Source organism: Siphateles boraxobius, unplaced genomic scaffold (assembly GCF_051911475.1).
Source record: "Siphateles boraxobius isolate OS27281-9 unplaced genomic scaffold, OSU_SipBor_1 6, whole genome shotgun sequence".
In the NCBI taxonomy this organism is placed as follows: Eukaryota; Metazoa; Chordata; class Actinopteri; order Cypriniformes; family Leuciscidae; genus Siphateles; species Siphateles boraxobius.
Window position 1 is genome coordinate 23552929 of NW_027509186.1, and position 26475 is coordinate 23579403.

General features: G+C 39.6%; 1 protein-coding gene across 6 annotated transcripts in view; it reads right to left on the reverse strand.

Moving 5' to 3' along the window:
* The window catches only part of bcas3 (BCAS3 microtubule associated cell migration factor), a 254043-nt gene that overhangs the window by 93357 nt on the left and 134211 nt on the right, over positions 1–26475 (reverse strand). Inside the window, exon 23 of one of the 6 annotated variants that reach the window (XM_077208305.1) lies at positions 3864–4769. The exons of the other annotated variants lie outside the window; for them this stretch is intronic. Within the exon in view, the coding sequence (XP_077064420.1) occupies positions 4759–4769 (11 nt within the window). The 3' untranslated portion in view covers positions 3864–4758. Of the gene's footprint in view, positions 1–3863; positions 4770–26475 lie in introns of those variants that run through there. 6 annotated transcript variants of the gene reach the window in all.

Genomic DNA, 26475 nt, shown 5'->3' on the forward strand with positions numbered 1-26475 from the left:
AAAAAAAAGAAATGACTAAACCACAAATACCAATATCACACAGCGAGGGAGAGGATTTTGAAAACAAACAAACGCAGAGTATGCTTAAGTATCAATAAACACAATTCTTCCGTCTCGGAAGCTTCCTGCTTTATTTGATTAAGCGGGGCGAAAAAACAGAGCAGTCATGCTCATTGCTTTTCTTCCTCTTCCCTTCCCCTGCAATCTTCTCTGTGCCTAATGGGAATCGGAAGTTTAAGTGAAGCTGCCTGGCTAGCCTCGGCCTAACCTCTCCATCTGGAAGGGAACTTGCCAGCCTTGGGGCTACTCCCAACCCTTCCCAGCTGTTGAGTTTGGGGCTTTTGTTTTTGTGGGCTTGGGAAAGCATATTTTTATAAATGATTGCCATATCCTCCACCAGCTGCTGACCCCGCGCCCGTCCCTGGTTCTCATTTCAGCCACGACTGACCCCGAGCGTCCAAGAGCAGGGGCCGCTGAGGTAAGTGCGAGCGAGGAGATTCCGCTTCAGAAAAAACGTGATGACTTCCGTTATTGACATAAAGAGTGAATTTGTGTCTCAGAACGCTTCCACAATGTACTAAACTGAGATTTGATTAGAGATCTCAGAGCGTGCATCTGCTGCAGGCCTGGTGTGTATGAGTCACTAAGCATGTGGTTTGTCTCATCACTCTCTCTCTCTCTCTCTCTCTCATGTTGGTTTTAATCAAGGCGTTTGTAACAGGGAGGAGTCGACCTCCTCTTTCTTCACGGACTGAACTGCCAATGATGTGTAACATGGGTTTCTATGGAAGCCTGAATAATACTACTCCCCAAACTTGCAGCAAGCGGCAACAAATTAAAAACCATCTCTGAATGGCTGGCCTGCACTGTTGTGTTGACCTGGTTGTGCTCCTTTTTCCCCTTTCCTTTCTTTTTTAGAAGAGGAGAAAGTGGCCCAAGGGTCTAAGCGCAAAGACAAGGTGGGCGTCTCGGTTTGTGAAAAATTAAATGCCTTTGTGCTAACTGAGCACCAGAAATAGCTGTCACAAACCTCTGTCATGTTTACGGCAACTGTCAAATGAAGCAGGAAGGCTCGGCGTTAATTAAAAATACATTGGCCGTTAACGCGTAGGCTGGTGCCAATAGGCTGCGTATTTTGCGCTTTCATTGCAGTATTGATGAGGCTGCCGGCACTCCATAATTCATCATGCCCGGCCACCTCATGTGAGGGCCGCCCACTGTACAGCCAAGCCGTCCTGTTCACAGCGTGGCACTGCAACACACTCATACACACACACACACACACACACACACACACACACACTATTCTCAGCACTTTCTCTGCTCGGCTGCTGTGTGTAGCGCACCGCTGGGTAATTGCATGGTAATACTTCATTATGGCAGCACTGTAATTTGGGCACTGGACACTTCAAAGGGAGGCAAAAACCTCTTCACAGACAGCGCAAATTACTGCGAGTCCACATAACCCCTGCTTTGTTTTGACTGGTATTGTTTTTGGCCAAGTATCGCAGTCCAAAATAAACACGCGAGCGATTAGAGCATATTTTCAATCGTATAATCGTCGCAGCTTATTACAAAGCACAGCGGCGCGGCGTGAAAGAGTTAAAAAGTGGATTTTGCCATCATGTGAAGCCAAGAAGTATAAAATTCAGTATCAAAGGCTTATCTAAACAAATGGCAGCTTCTGAACGCCGTAGTCGTGGATGGAGCTGGCCGGGACATGGGGTGGTGAGACAAGGGCTGACCGGAGGTACCGAGCAGCTGGAGGAGATCCATCCTCACAGCAATCCATAATCACACGCTCATTTCTGCTTCCCGCTCATGTACGAATTTGAGAACAAAAGTTTACACTCATGGTTAGGCTTCTGCTTACTTCAGTTAAAGGTTGGACTGCCATTTACTCCTGACATTAAAGAGTTTGTTTGTTTGCTTGCTTAATTACTTCTGTGGAGCATAAAAGAAGATATTTTTATGAACCTCTTAACTGTTTTTGTTCACACCAAACACTAAAATTGCACATGCAGAAACTGTAATTTGTAATGAAGGAAATAGAATTACAATAAAAATGAAATTCACATAGAGTAAAAAAAAATCTATTGGTGTAAAATAAGCAAAGTTACCGTTTAAAGGTTTAGGGTCAGTAAGATTTATTTATTTATTTATACTTTTATTCAGCAAAGACATTCACGAATTCATGAAAAGTGACAGTTGAAAACTTTAATATTCTTACTATTTCAAATAAATGCTTTTCTTTTAAACTATATATTAATCAAAGAATCCTAAAAAAATGATCATAAATATATTAAGCAGCACAACTGTTTTCAACATTTATAATAATAAGAAATAATTGGGTCAAAACAACTTTTGTAATCCATTGAATTTCAATGTATGGTCAAAAAACAGTGAAACAGTTTAAAACATCTTCTTTTGTGTTTCACAGAAGAAAGGAAATCATACAGTTTTGGAACAACATGGGTGATGTTGTTTTTTCGGGTGAACTATGTGCGTAATATAACTTCTGTTCATCCATTTAAATGATGATGCTAAATTGCATGGGATGCCAAGGACCATGTGGCGATTCTGTTCTTTCTCCACCTTCATAAAATAACTACAGTGATATCAAAGGATACAGAAAGATATGAACACTTCTATGCAATCTAGATACAGCACAAAGTTGCAGCCGCCTGCCAATATACTGCTGATGATTACAAAGTTCAAACACAGCAAGCCTTCATTTATTAAAAATGCAGTACACACACAAACACATCCTACTTTTCAGTCCTACTGTCTTGTGTATCTTACACACGGGTGCACACATGAAGCCAGTGAGGTCTGTTAAACACAGGTTTTGTCCAAAATCTATTCCAGCATCACAGGTGGTATTCCAACAAGCTGATACGCACAAAACAACTCGCACACTCTAAACACGCCAAGATAAATGGATAGTTGGGGCACAAAAGCAGAAAGAAGAAACATTTTGGAGCATAAATATTTAAATTTTTTATTTTTCTAGACGCACGCTGAATATAGACAAGTCCACCAGTCGTACACATGGCATTATTAACAACATCACATCACTGAGCAAACATGGCCAGGGGTTATTTTTTACTATTATTTAAACAGATTACTTTACAACATATTGACCAGCAATACCAGGAATTTGTGTTACAAACTACAATTCTAAGTGATAACCTGTGGTCAATCATGCCTTTTTAGTATGTGGGTGAAAGCCAGAATCCCTGGAATGAAACAGCGTGTTGAAACTAGCGACCAACAATTTCTCTCCACAATGAACCCAAAAATCGCATGTAACAATACTGTTGGGGTCAGTAAGATAAAAAAAGAAAACACATTAATACTTCTACTCAGCAAGGGCACATTATATAGATTAAATATACAGACAATTTTTATTTCAAATAAATATAGTTCTTTTTAACTTTCCAGTCAAAGAAGCATGAAACACTGCATTATGGTTTCCACAAAAATATTAAGCAGCACAACTGTTTTCAACAACATAATATTTTTAGAACTGGATTAAGTGCCTTAGATTTTTTTTTCTTAAAAGTATATGTTTGAAACCCAACCAAAGAGCACATTCTATGATTAATTCACAAGGTCCTTCCAGAAAGTAGTGTTCCAACATGCTTTCTTATATCTGTTAACATGATCATGTTGTTAATTATTATAATAAGAAATGTAAAACCTTATTTTAGAATGATATCTGAAGAATCATGTGACACTGAAGACTGCCGAAAAGTCAGCTTTGCCATCACAGGAATACTTCACATTTTAAAATATATTAAAAAAGAAAACTGTAATAATATTTCAAAATATTACTGTTTGTACTGTTTTTAAACATTAATGCAGCCTTGGTGAGCATAAGCAACTTTCATGTAAAAAAGGTTATAGGCCTCACGGACAGAAAGAACATTAAGGCAGAAAAACTGGTTAGGATACCGTATCGCTGTATTGTGGTGCATCTGGTTAGGGCACTGTGTTATACGCTTCAAACACTGGATAACATCTATATCAAACTGCAAAAATAAAACTGATGGACCACTCCAGTGCTGGTTATGACAAATTTATTCACTCCATCTAAAGTTTTTTTTTTTTTTTTTTATAATACTGCTGTATATTCCATATAGCTGGTAGTGGGTGATCAGCATCAGAACGACCATTTGAAGCTCCGCTATAGTTGATAAATGTTACGAGATCAGGGGAGAAAATGGACACACATATTTGGCTCTTACTTCTGTCAGATCAACTAATTTCCTAATGAACACTGATCTGTTTGTGCTATGTGCAGACTATGTTTGACACAGTAAAATCACGACTTCTTGCCACCTAAACTACATTGTGGCACAGTCCTGACTTCGGTATTGTTTTACTTCGGAAAATTTCAAAGGGCCGTAAAACACGAGCCAACTGGCACTGTAGGCAAGTGTTGGTTACACAGCGGTCATTAGTTGCTTTTTGATCCACATTTTTGTACTAGCATCCCTAAGAACACCGAGGGCGGGGGTGTTGAGCTGGGCTGTGGCCCTCCTCTCTCCAGTCCTCTCCTCTCTCCACTCCTCTCCTTTCTTCTTCTTCACTCTCACACATATATTGATGGTAAATCAATGAAGAAAATGAAGGGAGGAAAGGAGGATGGAAGGGGAAGAGTGATGGAGTGGATGTGCATGCTTAAAAAAGGAAATAGTAATAATTGATAATAAAAAGAAAATGCGAAATGATAAACGGCAGAAAGAGTGTCCTTTAGGATATACCTGCAGAGAAACAAAAACAAAGGAAGAAAGGAAAGAAAAAAGCGTGTGTTTAATGCCGGGTGGACACTTTTTCAAGCATGCAAGTTATTCCATCATTCAGTGTTGGGGGTACTATGTTAAAGTTAACGTTTTTTTTTTTTACTCTTTCCCTGCCAGCATTTTTTTTTTAAGTTGCCAGCCATTGGCAGGGTTTTTGATAATTTTCACAAAAAATGTCATGGCCTCCAGGATATTTTGTATGAATATCTGAACATGCAAGATATCAAAAGAAAGAACAGAGCCTCTGATTTCCCAAAAAAGTTTTATTCTAGCTTAATGCATTTTTTGATCAACAATTGACCGTGAAAGTCGTGTTTTTTTTTTAAAGAATACAACATGCATAAGTAATGCTTTTATCGTTTTTTTCAGCCTCTTTTTTTGCCTGTGTTTTTATTTGGAGATTCTCTATTCTTTCTTAGATTTAAAAAACTAAATAAATGTTGATCAAAAAATGTAGCTTTCAGAGGAGTGATGCATTTTCTGTGATTCTGATTCCAGTGTAAATGTACCACACTTTTGGTGGTATAGGCTATATGTCATTGACACATGGGCATAAACTCTTAAAAATAGAACTTCAAATATAAAAAGAAGAAAAAAGAAGCCGTAAAAGCAACTTGACATGTTGCTTTTTAAAGATTGTAACAATATAACGTAATTTGTTACTTTTCATTAAAAAATACCAAAATATAAAGCATTTCTTTTGAAAGTAACGTCCCTCAACACTGTTCCTAAGCGAGTCTATGTGGTGTGGGAAAGAAATGCTCATTGGGAAGAAAAGGCTGCGTTTATCCATTTAATGTATGAACTCTCATGGACCTGTCAAGAGACTGTGCTATTAGCTTATTAGAGTCATACCGCTGCTGGAGTGTTTTCTGTCCGTTAAAGACATTAGCGGGAAATGCAGACTGTACATTAACACCAGCGAGTGAATCCCAGTAAAAAGCCAGCAAAGATGTGAGGTAAACCGCCATGAAGATTCACTGAACATCAAAGAAAAGAACTGTGAGTATAAAAAAAGATGAAGGCTCTAAGTATGTGTTTAAAATACAAGAGAAACATGTGTGTTTGACTGTTGCTCTTTGGACTTGTCAGAACAGTGAAAGCGAGTAAGTGGCGTGTGAGTGGCCCGTGTGTAGACGCTGAGTGAGGGTAATGATTGTGCTAGCCTGCAGACCATTTATTTAGCCATCTTAACTCAATTAAAAGAAAACAAGGCCCTCATGACCTTCAGATGAACTGTTCTCTCAGCTTAGGCACTGCTCCTCACAGGGCCAGAATTGATGATCGTAAGATGCAGACAGTCAAGGGATCTTAAACACCTACAGTATATGCATGGCTTATGCCAGAAGTTAGCACAATGGTGAAAGTAAATGAAAATGGCTAAAATCTTCCTCAAGCTTACATATTGACTCTTTTTATATTAGTAATTTTAAAAGCTATAACCATACATGAAAATTAGTTTCCAGAACCGGATCTCGATACCTCAATACTCCATTGACCTTTGAGGAGTCAAAGCTGCTCCCTTCCAGAAGTAGCGGAGAGGGGCCTCTGCCTCAGGCTCAGAGACCACCATATAAATATATCCAGCCTGTTTTATATGCAGCTACACGGAGGAGTGTGGCTGGGGTGAGGGCAGGAAACACTAAGCACTGCATAAATCTAGAACGTGCAATATCTTCACCAGCCCCGCAGAAAAGAATCACCCAGCTAAAAATATCAACCAGTGACTGACTGGTGCAGTAACGGAACAAGGGGTGACCAGTCCAGAGGGGAAACATAAGGGAAGTTTTCTTTCAGTACTCTGCCGTGTTCTTGTTCCGGTTGTGTCTCAGGGGTTGGGACCAGGCATGCTCTCACCTCTCACCCATGGAGTACCCTCAGGGCAAGTAAACATCTGTGAAATTTGGAAAAGTTGGTGGTTGTGAACAGGGTATGACTTGTTCATCCTGTACTACACGTGCCATGAAACACTGACAGTGCCACCCCATTCATATGTGTTTAAGCAAACTCTCAGCACTAGAAAAGGCTAAGGGGGTCTTTCTAAAGCTGAAACTGGGAACAGTGCCATCAATGTGGTTAAATCAGTCTGAGCCCCAGTGGTTCGGCTGCAGGCAGAGCAACGCAGAGCCGATGGGTTAATCAAGCTCAGAGATTAAGAGTCAGTACAGATGTGAGATGAACACAGATCAGGGTGAAATATAAGGTTACACTTGTGTGTTATAAATGTGACTTTTTTATATACATTTATTTAAAATACAACAATACATATTTGTCACCCATTATGTTCCATTTAGTTCAGTTCATTGACACCAGTTTGTTTTCATTTATCAGTTCATTGTCGGTTGTTGTCTGTGCATTAGCACACTGTCACACATATTGGCTTGTTATTCTGTGTTCGTAATAAATCATGAGTTATCTTTATAATCATCTTCGTCTTCCTTGGATCTTCGTGTTACAGAACAACCGTTCCATGATTTTATAACATTTCCTTCTGCCGTTTCGCCATCACCTGCCCCTTCGATGACGAGACCCTGAAGTCACCATCACCCTGTTGACCTCCCAAACAGAACCGGACTGAACTGGAAAGAAGACATCATCCTGTGTCTGGATGGCGGCTTTACCCGATTTAGGACACAGCCAGAGCCCGAATCATCACCTTCGACCGCGGAGAACTCGTGTGCGCCAACTCGTGTCACACCAGAGGTGTGAGTCCGCGACATCAGCGGACGAGGGTGTCGTGACTACGGAAAATGAGGACTGGCTGATAGACTTCGGAAATATCGACTCCCACCCTATCCCACCCGGTACCTTTATCATCGCTGTTTTTGGACACCACTAATGACTGTATGAACTTTGAGTTCTATTTGAGTTCTAGCGGACCATCTCAACCATTGCCGCCAGGGTATCGTAGCCATCACCTCACTCCTCTGCCACCTCCTGTCACCATCCCTTCATCACCTCTGCGCCCTCCTCCAAAGCCGCCTCGCGTATCTTCATATCTTCGTCATCATGGCGTGAGGTCCGTCCCGGAGGGGGGTCTGTCACTGTTATGTTCCATTTAGTTCAGTTCATTGACTCTAGTTTGTTTTCATTTATCACGTGTGTTTCTTTGTCTTTGTTTTCCCGCCACTGATCATTCACCATGAACACTACACTAATCATCACAGCTGTTTGTCTTTTAGTTAATCATTTCTGTGTATTTAAGTTCCTCCCTGTGTTCTGTTCATTGTCGGTTGTTGTCTGTGCATTAGCACACTGTCACACATGTTGGCTTGTTATTCTGTGTTCGTAATAAAGCGTGAGTTATCTTTATAATCATCTTTCTTGGATCTTTGCGTTACAATATTAATATTATTAATAATAATAATACAAATAAAATCAACATAATATAAAATATTTAAAAATATTAATTGAAATTATAACAATGCCTATGTTATTATAAAGTTTTTTATTATTATTGATAACACTATTCATAATAATAATATCAACAACAAGTATTGTTTTGTCTAATATAAACAAATATTATTTTATTAATATTAATAATATTAATAGTATTATTATTGTTTTAAATAACATATGCATTGTGTTGTCTAATATAAATAGATTATTATAAATTATTATTATTTTTATTGATAATATAAATTATTACTGATTATAATATATTGATTATATATAATATTAATAATATCAACAATTATTGTTTTTTCTAACAAGTAAATGTTTTATAAATAAAATATTTATTTATTTATATTAGATAAAACACAATACATATTGTTAACAATCATTATAATAATAATAACAACAAGTCTTGCATGTTGTCTAACATAAATAAATAACAAAAATATAACATATCCAATTTGTTTTAGAACAAATATATATATTTTTTATATAATTTTATAAAAGTATCAGTAACTGTTGTTACGATGTTTGTTGGCGGACCCTACGGTTTCCTGTAAGAGATCATATCACAGATGTCGGGTGTTTGAATCAATAGCTGTAAAACCCACACCCAGAGAGATGGATGGAGAGATGGTGAGAGAGACCCTACGGATTGACTGACTCTGCCACGGCCACCTGGACCATCATCCCTCCCTCCCTTTCCCTCATAATCAGAAGGCGACAGACAATCTGATGCAAACTGCAAGCACAATGTGAAGACAATCCCCACACTTTATTTGAGGAGGTGTCAAACAGGGTAAATCCCTTCAGCCCACGCCTCACCATAAAGCACAAACACATGCAAAATTAATCTAGAGTGGAGCAGGGGTTAAGCCTGTGAGACAAAACCGGGTCAGTACAATACAATGAGTCTCCTCTCCCCCTCTTCCTCTCCTTCAGGCAAACACACAAGCAGGAGGGCCACAGACGCTTGGGTCCAACAGCAACAGCTGTTTACGGTTGTCCGTTTCTAGCTAATTTGCCAAAAAAGATGTAACCGACCTCCAAGGGTGCTTAAAATGCCGTAAACTTACATTAAAAGTATAAACAATGAAGATAATATGTATTCAGGGTTTTACTATAAATGAGAGCGCTATGAAATCTGACTGACTATAAATTAGCTCTCTGCGCATTATGGAAATAATCCACTGCTGCTAACTCACATAACCATCAATGTGCACTGTTCACTTCCTCTGTTATTTTCGCTGCAAAAAAATTGCTGCAAAAGAAACACAAACAAACCAAATTAATTATTAAAACACATGAGATGAGCTGGCAGACAGACAACATGTCCTGACTGTCACAACGAGGAGGGTCAGCGCAACGGTTAGGATCACCAGCAGGAATGGCCACATGGCTGTAAAGAAATGGGTGGAGGTGGGAAAAATGTAATGAGTGGTGCGAAACAACTAAAGCTTTTTCCCACTGCTTACACAATCAAATAATTTGCTAAAGATCATCAAATCTAAGGGAAATTACAATGGGAGTCAATGGTGACCATAGCTGTCAAGCAAGATTTTCATTCAATAATGACTTAAAATCTGTCTATTCATTACACAAAGCTATCATATGATTTAAGACGACATGGAAAATAGAACACAAGTTCTATAAACCACTTCTATGGAGTGCAAATTTTTCATGGTCTCCTTCCACTTTTCAAGTGCAGTTTTGACACTCCACTAAACTTCCCTTTTTTATTGTTCTATGAAAGTCAGACGGGTTTGAAACAACATGAGGGCGAATAAACAATGACAGAATTTTCATTTTTGGATGAACTATCCCTTTAAGCTCCAGTTCATACCCTGTGGCTCCCTGATCCTTTGATAAAGCCGAGGAAAAGATCCCATCGAAGGCATTTTATTGAAAACATGGACCGCCGCTGCTCTCCCCAGGTCCGACACCAAAGACATGAGCAGGTCCGCTGATTAGAGAGACGAGCCCCAGACTCCTGCTGTAATGAGATGCAAGCCCATGCGTCATGATGCAGTCTGCCAAAACTGTAAAACAAGACGACAGGCCAGCACAGCCAGTAACATTACTTCACTCTCTCTTTTACTCTCAGAATAAAAGAGTTGGCTGTGATATGTAAGATCATGGATAGCCAGGTAGAGGTAATGTGAAGGAGACCCTTGCCAAGACACCATACAGATGTGACTCTGGGGGCAAAAGAACTGTCTAGGCTTTCTCTGCTTCCGCTCCTGAGGGAAACAAATTTCCTCTTCCATCGTACTTGCTCACTTTTTTTAAACCAGACTTTCTTGCCAGACTCATGGACTACGGGTCAAAGACCTCGCTAGGGAACTGCTGCTGTTAGACACAATCTCCCATGCAAAACAAAGGCGAAAGATGCAAATTCTAATGATAATTTAATAAAAATCAATTATTATATTCTTTTGAATAAAAAAAAAAATATCTACAATGAAATTGATCGTTACAAATATGTGTTTTGGTCGATTGGGTTACAAGCGGTTGACGCTAAATTTAGGTGTAAATCTTTTTGAGCTTGTCCACTTTCGACCACTTCCAGAGGTAGTCGAAAAAGCATTCGATCGGATTGCTTTCGTATTGTAGACGCTCGTGGTCGAATGCGTTCGAACAACCACAAAAGAACGCCTACTCTCCACCTACTGACCTAATGCGAAAACATAATGGGAAGCGCGTTAGCCAGATGGGATTTAAACTATAAGCTGAAGACCTAAGATTGGTTTGAAGATGAAAAACTTGCCAATCACAATCAACCATGTTCATTTCTCTCACCATTCCAGCATGATTTCTAACACAAACTCATGTTCGGTGTGGTTTTCTGGCTGTCAGAGCAGAAACCAAAGCTGCTACTCTCTGTTTGTTTTTCCGTTATCTCCAGTCACGTTTATATGTAAATTGCATGAGCTTATTTCGTCCATTAGATCCAAAGATCTAGACCCACATAGGCCCTCCCCTCAAAGAAATCAGGACCGAAGTGGTTGAAAGTGGACAAAAAGAGCCGGATTAAAATACCAGGTGTAAACGGATATGTGTCTGCCTCGTCGACTTGTGATCCGATCAAACAAAACACATCTTTATACCAGGTGTAAACAGGGTTACGCAAGTGACATCAGTCAGAATGTTTAAGTCACATTGTGGACACACTCGTTCCGTAACAACATACTGAAACACGGACAACGAATAACTAAAGCATTAAAAAAAGAACTACAGTTGTTTTCTCATGTTTTTGTTAAATGTCAATGAGTGTTTAAATCAATATGTAAAATGTATAAATATTTGGTTTAATTTTGCACTGTCCAATTAACTAAAATGTAAATTATTAAAATAAAATAACTAAAATATGATTGTATAAATTAATAAATACTGAATATTACGACATGTTGTCAAAATATATTATGTATATATTACATATATATATATATTTGTCTTTTAATCAAAAGACAAAAGCTATGAATAAAATAAATAAATAAATAAATAATACTGGCTATATCAGTGCGTGCTTGGTATTCTCACGTAATGCATTAGTCTTGTGTAGCTTCGGCCCTCTGGATGCCATAATCTCCCAGGAAACATAACAGAGGTGTGTGTGTGTGTGTGTGTGTGTGTGTGTGTGTGTGTGTGTGTGTGTGTGTGTGTGTGTGTGTGTGTGTGTGCTGTAAAAATTTTAATCAAATGACATAAGAACAGGAAAAAAGTACCAGTGGATCAACACACAGTGCATCTGTCAACACACGAAAATCGAATTAAGTGCGGCAGGCATTCTGGGATATTGACTTTGAGTGGCAGGGCTTGAGATGGCAAGCGAACACAGAACTCTTTCTACACAGTATATGACTCTGGGTTTGATTTGAGTCCAGTGCATTAAGCCGGCCTCGTATCTTAAGCAGCAGGCTATGTGGAAGCTGTTAGTTAAATCAAGTTAAGCCATTTCCGCACTTAAAACAACTTCCCCCTTTGCCATACACCCGCAGGAAGATCAGAGATTTGATGTAAACTCATGTTCGCTCCAAATGTGTTTTAAAGACGGGTTCATGCTGATAAAACTCCTTCCTATCATAGTTTGTTGCTAGGATAAACGTACCCACGTCCAAAGCACTAATGCACGTATTTAATTACGGATTCATTTATGCCTGCTTTTCTGCATAGTCCAACATACACGTTACATTAACTATACACAAACAGCACATTTGCACAAGCAGAACACATTAAACTCGACACAAACGGAGGGTTTTCCCCGTACACTCATAGCTCACTTACCCATCCTGGAGATGACAAGATCTTTACACTCAAGATCTGCCTGAGTCCTCAGGCCATGGCCAGATGCCCTGCACTTGCCCAACTGCGTGACAGCCAGTATCTCCACCCCATCCGCCCCCACACCTCCATATCTCCAGCACCGGACAGATGGGCGGAAAGGTGGAGCACATCAAGCGTAAAGCAGACGGATGACTTTCGGCATGCTCACCATCATGTAAGAGCCGTAGAGAGGGGCAGATTCTCTCTCTCTTATTTGTAAACCATTAAAGGAAAATTCCAGGTTCAGTACAAGTTAAGCTCAATTGACTTTTTATTGATTGATTTAATTGATTCAAAGCGTAACACTGATTACCACAAAAATCAATTTTCGCTCGTCCCCCCATTCTTTAACAAGAAAGAAAAAAATGTGCATTACAGTTAGCCATACAATAGAAGTGAATGGGGTGTATCTGTACATTTAAAATTATCATTGTGTCAATAACAAGTACAACAATATGTGTAAACATTTTCAGTTTTTGGAATTTAAATTTAAATTTTTGGAAAAAAATTGCTTTTCCTCTTATTAGTTATATCTAAATAATATACAACATAATGCCTAAAACCATGAAATAACCATAAAAATATATATATACTTAACAGCTCAAATAATACAAGAGTTAACAGTAGATGAATGTAAATGCATTTATAAAGTTCGAAAACTTCATATTTCTGCTTTTAAATCCTCTAAATATTTGGCACATTTGCTTTCATTGTAAATCCTACAAAATTGTAGCCAATTTACTTCCATTATGAGTAAAGGTCCTTGCAGGTCTCGTCCTAAATTTTCGCACGTTAAAAAATAAATACGACCTCACGTTGTGTCAATCACGTTTTCACACTGCCTCCGAAAGTTTTTTTCCGTCATAAAAAAAAATTGGATTGGGTTAGATTTTCTGTGTTTTTCGCATCTGTAGCAAGCATTTTGAGAGGTGTTTCGACAATTCAGAGCCAACGAATCTTTACTTACAGTAACTTGATTTTTGCTTTTTTTAATAGAAAACGATGAATGAGTCGGATTAAAAAAAGTTTTTTTTTGCGGTAATTATAACTGTCACAAATTCTGTCATTTAAGTTTAACATATAATGCACCTGAAATAAACCTTAAATGAGTTTTGAATCACCCAAAGTTTGGTAAATATTGCAACTAATTAATAAACCACATCGCTCACACAAATCATAACCAACAAAGCACAAAGTCTGTCCAAGTGCAGGTGAAAATGTCTTGTGTTTACGAGAGTGTGTGTGTTGTGTGCTTGTGTGTTGCTTACAGAGACCGAGCTTCTCAGCAGAATTTAATGAACTGAGAACGACCTTGATCAGTGATTCAAAGCAGGGATTAGAGGGCATTCCCCTCCTCTGCCAGGCTCTGCCCTCACATTCATCAATTGTGTGTTTTGATCTTTCAGGCACATCACATGTGTTCCCCCAACCAGCGCCAGCAAAGCAAACTCCCATTGACTCAGGCCGTTCTGCAAATTACCCACGCACACTAGCAATAACGTAGCACCCTAATGTTGCCCAGGGCACATTCTACACTGAATCGTTAACTTTTGATTAAGGCTGGACGCTCTTTAGTCCTGATACAGTGGGAAGGGGAGGGTGCGATTAAGACAGGCCTGGTTCTTCTTCCCAGGTTTCTAGCTAATAACTGCAGTGGAATGGCCTTAGAATAAGAAAACTACTCAAGAGGAAAAAATTAACTAAAACATGCCGGATGGATGTTTGAAGAGGAAAAAAAAGACAATTTCTTGATTTCCTTTTTTAATTTTTTTTTTTTAGATTTTCCACTGTAAATCAGTATTTAGGTTTTTTCCAGCAGTGGATAAGCTATAATTAGAGAATTTGCTAGCGCTTCTGCAAACCTGATTGAAAAAAGGCTAATGTAAATGAGCAGATCCAGAGTCAATCCAGAAGACTTTTCCTCAAATATCATTTTTTGACTTTTTTTACATTAAGACAAGAAAATAGCTCAAGTAAAGCACATCATGTGAAATCATGAGTAGGACAGAAGCAAAATGCCACCGCTGCTGGACGATGGGAAAAACAGGCGACAACCATAAGGATTACTGGGACATATTTGATAATAAAAATGGTCATACTGTAGGTTTTTTACTAGACAAGCCCTTCCTATGAACCCGCTCTGCTAGCGTCCTTCGAGAAAACACTGAGTGAGAGGAAAGAAATTACTTTTTCCTTTCATTTTATGTGGTCTCCAAACTTCAAGTAAAAGTAATGAGCTAATTGTGGCTTTTGATGTCAACCCGTTCGCTCTCGCTCCCTTTTTCAAACCAGCGTGTTATTCTTCGAAGTCCATAAAGCTTCTCAAACCCTTTTGCAATCATGGCTTGGGTTTGAGGAGACAGGAAAAAAAAAAAACAGTGGAGTTCATCTAAGTCAGTGTAAATGCAAGGTATTAATTATGCTGAATAGAGGGAGAGAGAGAAGAGAGAGAGAGAGAGAGAGAGAGAGAGAGAGAGAGAGAGAGAGAGAGAGAGAGAGAGAGAGAGAGAGTGTGTGAGAGAGAGAGAGTGAGAGAGTGTGAGAGAGAGAGAGAGAGAGAGAGTGAGAGAGTGTGTGAGAGAGAGAGAGAGAGAGAGAGAGAGAGAGAGAGAGAGAGAGAGAGAGAGAGAGAGAGAGAGAGAGAGAGAGAGAGAGAGAGAGAGAGAGAGAGAGAGTTGGCTGCTGCGCTTCATTTAAAATATGATCAGTATATAAGTGCGGAAAGCAAAGCCCAGACCAGACTTAGCACAGGAATAAGGATGTAGTCAGAAAGTAGTCGGAAAGTGACAGTGGCAAGGTTAACTTAAATATCAGCATGGGACATTTATGACTTTCACAAAGCAACATTAGCAGCAAATTTACTACATTAAAATATATCCAGTGTGATCCAAAAAGGCTGGGTATACTAGTAAACATGCTTCTATTTTGCATTTTAATGAATTTCATCCATAAACATTTGAGTCAAATATTTAACTGAAAATTAACAAAAATTTAATTAGACGGTTCACCCCCAAATGCAAGTTCCATCATCATTTACTCTCACAAAAGAATACAAAAGATGTTTTGAAGAACGTTAGGAACAACAAATTACATAAAATAAGATATTTTGAGAAATGTCTCACTCAAGTGTTTCTTTCTCTCTTTTTGTGTGTGTTTGTTTTGTACATTTGTTGGAAATCGGTGGGGTCCAAAAAAAAAAAAAACCCAAACAAACACGTGAGACAGACATTTCTCAAAATATCTTATTTTATGTTCCACAGAAAAAGTTGTACAGTCCTGGAAAGACTGATGTAAATGATGACAGAATTTTGGGTGAACAATCCCTTTAACATATCTGACCATCTGTACAAAGATTCACATGATCAATGCACAAATTTGCGTATTTGATTAGGGAGTTAAATATTTTCATTATATTTTTTATAATGTTTTTTTCTTTAAATGATCAAAGTTCCCTATTATTATTATTTATGTTTTGTTTTGTTTCGAATCCAAATTTTCAACATGGTCTCAGACTTTTGGACTCCAATGTATATGTACAGTATAAGAGAACATTTATATTTTAGAAGTTGCAACTGGCCACTATTTAAAAATGTTCACATTTGTAATCACTTTTTCTGTAGCTTTTTCCGGTTCACTTAAATACTGTAGACCTATGATGTGACATCCTAAAAACATTTAATTTAGCAGTTTATAACATAAATACCGTTTGAATGATAATTTAACCAGAATAAGTGCTTTAGATGAAGTATACTGTAGCATTCATGCAGTAGAATAAAACTGAGGCGGCAAGTCAAATTGAAACCTACTGAAGACAGAAACCTCACTTCTAAACTCAAACACGCATATAACCAGTAATGCTAGAAAGTTTACATATTATTGCTCTTAGTGCATCCATGGCTTTACTGTCCTGCCAGTGGCATAAACGACTGGGAAAAACTGTTCAGTCTCCAACCTAGAGGACAAATTAAGATGTATAAACAACTGTAGTGCCAGATGAGCTGTATAAGAACTATCTGCATCGATCCAGAACGAGAGATGCTGTCAGAAAAGCTCATCAAACACTGAAGAGAAAGAACCAAAAGAGCAGACTAGAAAATGTAGAGGAAGATGTAGAGGAAAAGAGATGACAGTGAGAGAGAGAAATAGCAAGGGAAGTGGCACTGAAGGACAATGGGAGGGAGGGTGGTTAACAGGAACAGGAATAGGAGTGAAAGAGAAGCCGGACCCACGGAGCATCAAGGGAGTTGTTTAAGGAGAAACAGTGTCCGTTTGTGGCCGGTGATAATACTTTCCATTCAACAGGGCTCGCAGCGCACTGATTCCTCTGATTGCAGCCTGGCGCCCTGCTGGCGAGGCTCTGCGCTGAAATTAAATCCACTCTATTCAGTTATAAATTATAATGCTCTATAAACAACACCCCCACTGGGAAAAGAAGCAGGGGACAGAGAGAGAGAGAGAGAGAGAGAGAGAGAGAGAGAGAGAGAGAGAGAGAGAGAGAGAGAGAGAGAGAGAGAGAGAGAGAGAGAGAGAGAGAGAGAGAGAGAGAGAGGGAGAGAGAGAGAGAGAACAGATTAAACAGGAGGAGAAAAGGATGAGGACAATGGAGGATGTCATATACATATTCTATCTCTATATATAAATGTATATAATATAAATGGGAGAAACATGAAATAAAGTTTCAGCTGAAATTCTGTGAAAAGGATCATGTTTAAACCACATCATCATAAACTTGAACTGAAAAAGTGAGAGGTGAGAAAAGAGAGAGAATAAAATAAAGAGATTGCCGTTCACTAGCTGTTCTGTTTGAGGATCAACAGAGTGTCCATGTTGCACACTGGGAGTTCTGCGCCTCTCTGCCGCCACTTTTGTCTTTAGTCCAGTCTAAAGTCTGAAAGCCACAACACCCACACAGTGAAATCCAGCACACGCAGAAACACTAACGAACCCAACAAACACACGGCCTCTCTGTTTCTCACTGGTTGTGCAGAGGGCAAAGCCTCAACTACCACTGGACTCTAATTTCATTCCAACATCCACATTTTACACGAACATATAGTGTTTTAACTTTTTAGGTTAAGCGATGTGCACTTACTGAAAGCTGGATTGAAGTCAAACAAATTTTAATTACAGATGGCATTAAAGTCTCTACATTACTGACCTCTAATTAGTTTACTCAAACACCCCTATACATCCACAGCGTGCTGCGAGGGTGCTGCAAGAGCCTTTAACTACTAAGCCTGGGTCTGTAACTAGAGTTCTGTCATTTCTTACAGCAGTAGCTATGAGCTACTTGCTGCTGCTTTGTAGAGTTTCCAGTTGCAATTAGTGTGACACGCTATTTTAACATAACGGATTCCACACACGCACGCACGCACGGACGCACGCACGCACACACACAAACCAAGAACAGCAAACTCTGGACACTACAGCAAAGTACAGCTCCTCTCAGACAGACAGACGGACAGATACGGTCACAAACATGCTATATTGTAATACACACACACACACACACACACACACACACACACACACACACACACACAAATATATATATATATATATATATATATATATATATATATATGTATATATATGAACTAAAATCGATAGCCTGAACTAAAATCGATAGCTTTCAACTATACTGTAATGTTGAATAGCTATAATTAATGGCTAAAATTGAGACAAAAAATCAATGTAATAGAGACATCAGTATTGGTACTGACCTTGGTTCATAGTGCTCAGTAAACATTAAACAAATATTTAAAATATACTTTCTCTATGTTGTTTCTACACACACACACACACACACACACACACACACACACACACACGCGTGTGTGTGTGTGTGTGTGTGTGTGTGTGTGTGTGTGTGTGTGTGTGTGTGTGTGTGTGTGTGTGTGTGTGTGTGTGTGTGTGTAGAAAAAACATAGAGAAAGTATATTTTAAATATTTGTTTAATGTTTACTGAGCACTATGAACCAAGGTCAGTACCAATACTGATGTCTCTATTACATTGATTTTTTGTCTCAATTTTGGAAACCTGTACATTTTTCTATCCTGCTTCCGTTACAAATCTGCGGGGACCAGTCACAAACTGGCTTATCCTCCTGGCACGCTATTGGAGCGTTTAACATGATGACGATAGAGAAGCGACCTTCAATCCAATTCCTTTTAACCTCTTGATGATGCTCAATGGCTTCTTTAGCAAACAAATCGCTCGAGTAGGTGTAAATACCACTCACTTTCATGTTTTTTTTTGCACAACCAGCAAAAATCGCTCGATGCCATTGCTGCTTCTGCAAACTGCTGATCAATGCTAGAAACCAACATGTTTGTTGACATGTTTCCTGCCTGGGGTTTTCGTGTCGCTCTGCAAATGCAAAGTACGTCACCCATATCGTTGGTCTGATTGGTTGAAGGACTATCCAATTGACCTTTCGCCGGCCCCTCCCCCAAAACGGCCATTGACCAATCACACATCATAGCAACCGTTACTATGTGAGCAGGTCCGTCAAACATTGACTCCAAGCAAGATGGTGAAGCGGTGCCCACGGCGTTTGTAAATCGGACACTAGATACCCCGAGAGATTGTCTGGAGGAGTTGTGTTCTTTCCATTACCAAAGCCGAAAACACAACGTGAGCGGTGCCTACAATGGATAAAACAGAGTGGACGGCCCCACTCCCATTTACATGTGTTGAACATGGTTAACTCACGTGCAGCGTGCGTGAGACTGACACTGAGATTAGTCAAAGAAACATGGAGAAAGCAGATCAAGAGGATCCACAAAGGAATTACGTTTTCTAAAGGTTTGTTGTTAACATGATATTTTCGGGGGGAAATGAGCAACAGTCACTAGCAGTGCAGCACCTGTAGGCTAACGTTACAGTTTAGAGGAGTGCAGGTTCGCAACGGGGAAAGCATGAAGCTTGCTTGACAACATCAGTTAATATATCAATATCGTAACGAATAGAAATAACCTTAAATAATGTATGATTATCTGCATCTTTCTGTCTCTTATGTATAGTTACTTTATAAACACGAAAATCGCATTCAGCATGACACGCAAGCGGTTGCCGTGGTAATGAACAACCTGCTCGTTAAAGAGAATGTATAATCCTGTATCGGAGGCAAAATTACTAAATATGCAGCGTGAGTTATATATTTCTAACTCCAAACAATTAGCCACTGAACCAGCTTATAAAATCTTCTTCAAGGCTGTCCTGGTTGCATTTGAGGTACAGGTCATAGGGTTTCTCAGATTTCGCTTGAGACAGTATAAGCATTAGCCTGGATAGTAGTCGTGTCTCCTTCATTGCGTATTTTATATTTTGAATATATCCCTCCACTGCATACTGTAACCCCTTTTGCCTCGATCTGGAGGATATCGCGGAGGTATTGATCCAAAAAAGGTCACTGACACGCACGGGTATACCTCTTCCCGTCATGGCAATCTGTCCTGCAGGTCGTGTTTGACCATTTGTTTGTCGGTCGTAGCAACAGTAACTAAGGGGGGCGGGGCTCGGCGAAAGGCTAATTGCGTACAGAGTCATTTGAACTATGCCCATTGATCACGCCTCTTGTGCAGTAGAAAATACAGAGCAGACTACCCAGACTAATGTTCAATCTTAAAAGATTGCACTTGGTCTGGTGATAGCTAGACTACTAACAGGTAGGAAATATACAAAAATTGATTATAGTTATCAAACACAGTCTTCACTACATAAATTAAATAAACAAAATTTTATTCTTATTAAAGCTACAAACGTTATATTCAGTCAAGAGTTGTCTTTTTGTCGTGAGTCTTTTTTTCTTTGTATTTTGTTATTTTATTAACATTAATGACAGACTGCAGTGGGTTTATTAGGCTGTTGTCACTTTAAGACCTGACAAACATGACACCTGAAACAAATCCTATTTTCTCACAAATCTTTGTGTTCATTTAACACTGACTAGTATAGGACTCTTCGGAGGATAATTTAGGCATAATATATTAACATAATATAATAACTTAATATCTGAATCTTTTTTTTTCTTTCAAATACATGACTAATTTTATTGAACCTTCAATACAGAATACAGGTTCTAACTGGACCATGCTAACGGGCCAAACCTTGAACCCTTGGTTCAAAAGGGCACTGCATATACTAAACAGAGTTTATGATGAAGTCAGCGCCAACAGACTCACAAGCAAACAGGCCTTCAACAGCGAAACGCAGGTGGTGTTAATTTTTAACATGTGGAAACGGTACAAACCAGACACAAACTTGGCAAATGTGAAATACAACAACAGACCCAGAGGTTCAAATGGGAGGTGAGTGACCGTAAATGTCACCAGCGTCCCGAGCGTGTATCTTAGGACGGCAGTCTGACAAAGAGCTGGGAGAAAGTTTCCCAGGCTGTTGTACATGAGCACAGCCAATGAGACTCATTCATCCTCCACGCTACATTTGAAACCTGTTGCTGAGTGAGTGAGTGAGAGAGAGAGAGAGAGAGAGAGAGAGCTCTCCTCTGATCGACTGAGTGTACCAAGAAGCAGATAGATGTCAGAGGTATAATTGCTAACGTCTGTCTAGTAGCATACAGTAAAAATAGCTGCAGTAACCAGTCCATCCGTCCAATCCCGGGGTTTCTATTCACTCCCTGGCCAATTACAGTGCGATTGGCAGAGCAAACAAAGACTTATTGGTTGTTAAGTTGGCTTCTCATCTCTGGAGTACCCTCCCCTCCTCTGTTCCACACACAACATCTGCAAACACCTGATACGCGTCCAGCACCCTGCTGCCCTACACTCTTGTTAAATTGTTACCACCTTTCGCTAAGCCAGCTCCGACAATTAACAACACTGCTTTTTACTTCAAAGGGCCACTGGGCCTGTAGGTTTAACCTTGCTGCTCCTGAAGATTTGTTTTTGATTTTCATGAGATCCCAAGACGCTTTCAACTTCGTTCTTTCACTCTTGCCACAATGTCTAGAGCCAAGCTGGCTGCCAGACTTGGTTATATATTACAAATATCAGGCTTTAAGTAAAAAAAAAAAATTAATACAGAAAATCTACGGTGACATATCTGGAACTCAAAAATCATTTTGGCCTGAAACTGTTGCATGACGCTTTAAAATGTCTTTAAAATGTGTAGAATTAAACAATAAGTAAATAAATCAATGGATGTCTGTCAATTAAAAAAATCAAAAACATAAATGTAGTTCTGTTATTATTGCCCCTTTTATTTTATTGCTCATTTTGCAGCTTTTATTGAAACAGATGATCAAGATACAAAATAAAATGATAGGGGGAAACGGAGGGAAAAGTGTCAGGAATTATCTCAATCCGGAATTGCATAGTCTACATGAGCGTCACAGCTCAAGGGGTCGGAGCGCATACACTAACCTCAATGCATTTTACACTTGTGGAGTCACTAGTATCAAGTGAAAATTACGAATTATCCCAAATAGACTGCCGCCATTGGATGGTACCTAAACAGCAATGGGTTTTAAAGCATCACAGTGTGGTGAAGGAGCCTCAGGCTTGTGCTACAGCTGTAAGCCTCTCACAGCACACTAATGTCCAACTGCGGCTCTCTGCTGCCGTTCAGAAGCACACTCCATTGAACCTTCCGTGCAGTAGAACACTCACTTTATGTGTCTGCGGCCGTCTGTTTTTCATCGGGCAGCAGGCTGAGCATGCAAGCAGTAGCGTGTGAAGCGTGTTCGGGCGCCCCCTCCCAAGTATCACCATAGCCCCACAGATGCCCCCGCAGCACCAAGAGTGAACTAGAGCAAATGCGTTTATGAATTAATAGTGGGGCAGAGGAGTCTTCGTGGGTGTAAATGTATGTGTGTGACAGAAAGCGAGAGAGAATGAGAGCGTGGGGGGGGGGGGTTTGCAAGGAGGGTTTGGGGTGTGTGTTTGTGTGTGTGTCTGTGTGTGTGTTGTGCTGCTCTTTTTCAGTGAGCCAGTCCCGTTGCAGCCCCAGGATGTGAGCTGTCACTTCAGATAGCTGGTGATGAGGCACAGAGCTGTCAGGAAAGGTGAAGACGGCCCAGAATAGGAGAGAGAAAACGAGCGAGATTGACTAACGGACTGGTGGAGAGGATTTCACAGGGAAAAAGGCTCATTCGTCAAAGACAGAGCAAGCAATGAGATGAAGAGAGAGATTTTCCAGTCAAATACAGAACACGATGTCACTGCATCATCTAGAATCGCAAAAAAGAAAAGTGGGTGTCGTTCACTAATCATACATGTGGATGTACATGCACAATTTTAAAATGCTTTCACATGGAAATTGTGATTTGTTACCAAGTTTGCACTTAATACAATTATTGAATACACACTCTTACATTTAAATAATAAAATAATTCAGATTCATGAGCATTATCTTTTCTGTGCATGTAAGTATACAAGTATGGAATTATCAGTGAATGAGACCTTAATAGTATATGTGTGTGATTCTGGTAAATCCTACATTATGATGGCAAAATCCTTGTCCGTTTGGGTAAATATTTTGGTCTCCATGAGGAAAACAGCTTATAAATCATACTAAGTGATGTTTTTTGGAAATGTAAAAATGCAGAATGTACTTTTCTGTGATGTTAGGGGACAGAATATACAGTTTGTACAGATTAAAAATCATTAAAGTCTATGCAATGTCCCAATAAAACATGAAAATGTGTGTGTGTGCAAGTGAGTGAGAGAGAGAGAGAGAGAGAGAGAGAGAGAGAGAGAGAGAGAGAGAGAGAGAGAGAGAGAGAGAGAGAGAGGGAGGCAGAAAGAAGCAAGCCTTTCGGGCAAAACCTCCACATTTTTTTTTTTAATTCAAATGTCCTCAAAACAGTTCACAATATGCACTCATTTTGTTTGTGGTCGGGTCTCCCATATGTTAAAACTTAATTTAAAAATTGGTTGGGTATCACATTTGGTGAAATAAAGTTTTAATACTAGACTCTACTGACCACAGAATCCTCTAAAGTGAAGGAAATTGGGAATAAAAGAAATGGCTGTTTGCACCTCCTCACTTTCAAGCCACAGTCAAATTGCTGCACATTTGGTCATCATGTAAAAACCATTGGTTGTGATTATGGTAATACCACATCTTATTTATCAATATGAGGATGAGACTGAGATTCTGGTGGAATGAGCAGATGGAACGGAAATGTTTTCCTAGCTTTCTAACTAATTACAAGAAAACTGCACAGATAATAATGCTGTGATTTCTGTGTGGTTGCATTTTCCAGTGAATGAATCAAAGTATCCTGGCACACGTAAGTAATTGTGCCCATAAGTAGTATAACAATTTTTAAAGAACTGAGAATGAAAAAGGCACCAAGTACTCATTTGTTATTGATCCAGTAGTCAATACAACAACTGTCTTAAGTTGTATACTGTACTTCGATACCACAGCAAAAACTTCTAGCCTAACTAATAAAGTTCAAACATTATTATAGGCAAGTGAACAGTCAGTAAAAAAAATAAAATCAAATACACTTATAACAAGCACAGATAAATAAAAAATAACAAAGTTACAAATAAAGTAAGGTCAAATTTTAGTATATTCAGGTTACAGATGCGCGGATGGGCTATTATTTCATCCGCATCACAAAACTCATCATCCGTCCGCCATCCATCCACACCGACGTTTTTGACCAATTTTCAAAACCGCACCTGCCCGCCATCCGCTGATACAAGGTGCTGCTGATGACACCCGCGAGACAAGAAACCGCCCGCCACCCACCCGAATTTAATTAAAATATTTTTTTTCGTCACGTCATCCGTCCGATCCGCGGTTTATCCGCGGAGTCCGCGGCTATAACCGCCAACCGCGCATCTCTAATTCAGGTACAGACATGTAATAATTAGGCCTAAATGTAAAATAACACTATCATGTTCACAAAAAAAAAAAAGATTAATCTTTGTTAAAGCTGCGTTTTGTTGTTTGATTAACATTAATGATTTAGACAGAAGCAGGTATCTATATGTTGCTGTCACTTCAAGACTGAATGTACAGATCCGATATAATGATACACATCCGATTTCTTTCTCAACTGTTTATGTTCACTTAAGACAAAACCTACTGTTTACGAGAACACTTGCTGAGACTGGTATTTTGACAATTTTTTTGTATATGTGTCTGTTCAAGCACATGGAGATGCAAAAGAGGAATCGATTTGCTGTTTGTGTGAATCTGAAACGCCCCTCTGTGTGCGGCTGTGCGCACAGATAACAGCGGCCAAATACTGAATTGATAGTGAAACTTAGCAACTAATCCACAAAACATGCGTGCCGAACCGTGGGGCCTGGTCCCTACGGATCATAGATCATAGATACCAGATCATGGATCAACTACAATCCATTTAACCCCTATTATTTGAAACATTACTACTATTTATTTTTTAGATGTAAAACTTTTTTAAAACACTTAAAATATTCACTATTTTAAAAGTCTCTTTAAAGTCAAAATGAAGTATGTGTTCTGAGTTTGTCACACCACAGAAAAATTTGTTATTAGCCACCCAGCCAAATTTGAATGATTAAAAAAAGCAGGCAAGTACATAAAATAAACTATCAAAATCTTGAAAAAATGAACAGTAGTCTCTGCTCTCAAACGCTGGGGGCGTGTCCGCTGTCTGTGCTGAAACCACGCCCAATCGCGGGAAAGCTGCCGTCACCACACTCAACTGTCACCCGCCACAGCCGGAATGGATGCTCGCGCGGTGGGCAAGCACTGCCGATGATGGCACCAGTTGTCGGCGCGACGGGAGGATGAAGGCCGAGGCGGGAGATAGTCGGTTCGGCCCCATTAACCCGTAACAGCGGATTATCAGTGAATCCCAGTTGTCTCCGACGAAAGTTTATTAAACTATCCCGTGTAAAATGATCACTACAGAGGCGGGTTTTGGCGCTGATCCGCAGCTCTCCATCAAGGTGGCTCTTCACAAAAATAATCCACCTCTTGATGTGATCGTTTTTTGGAAATTTAAATAAGGACACCGATCTATTTTGTATGTGACTGCATCCAGGTAGTACGCATTTCCGTGACGAAGGCACAGCTAGCTAGCAAACTGTAGGCTGTAGTAACTTATAGTCCTGACAGTAACTCGCGATTGAGCGGCAAACTGATGTGAATGAGCTCTATTTATGTTGTTAGGGGAGGGGCCAGCCTCAGTGGCTCCAGTGCGTCATCAAATAGGGGCGTGTCAAGGGGCTCCAGTGCGTCATCGAGCCCCCGTTTTAGCCCCGCCCAAAAAATCCGGAGCACAGCAATGGTGAAAAAGTGTTTAACGGTCTAACTCCACAATTCAGTACTTCACAGTTCACAGTCTTTGTAATATGTTTTTTGCAATACATTTATAATGTGTTTAGAATTTTTTTTTTTTAATTGCCTTTACAGGGACATTAAAAACTCTGTCAGGTTTCACAAATATTGTGTTAAAATTACACGAAACTGAAAGAATAATAGCCTATCCCATCCTTTTCATTGAATGCTGTGCTGAACACAATGCTTTAAGACATGGCACATGGGCGCTGTTGCAATTGGAAATCTCTTCAATATGGAGGTCGGCAAGTTGCATCAAACAGCCAGATCAGGCCCATATGTGGATACCAGCCAGTCATAGATTGCTCCCATATTCTCTCTCTCTAGTCATTCCAGAGCTAAAAATACAAATTCTGATGGAACAGACTAATTACACTTAGACCGGCTTTTGGGAGGAAATCACGGCCTCGGCAAAGAACGACAGCACCATACTTTCCTTCTTAGGTATTAACTTTGTTCATCTCCTCAGGATTTCGGTCAGGTGCAACAGTTTGAAGCTCAGATGAGCTCATGATGGTTTCTGAAAAGTGGATTTTACCATGTGAGTCATCGACGAGCTCACTGCGCAACATTTGACCTTAAAAGAAGGCACGCCACAGCCCACAAACACATGGCCTTGAGAGACTCCTATATATTGGG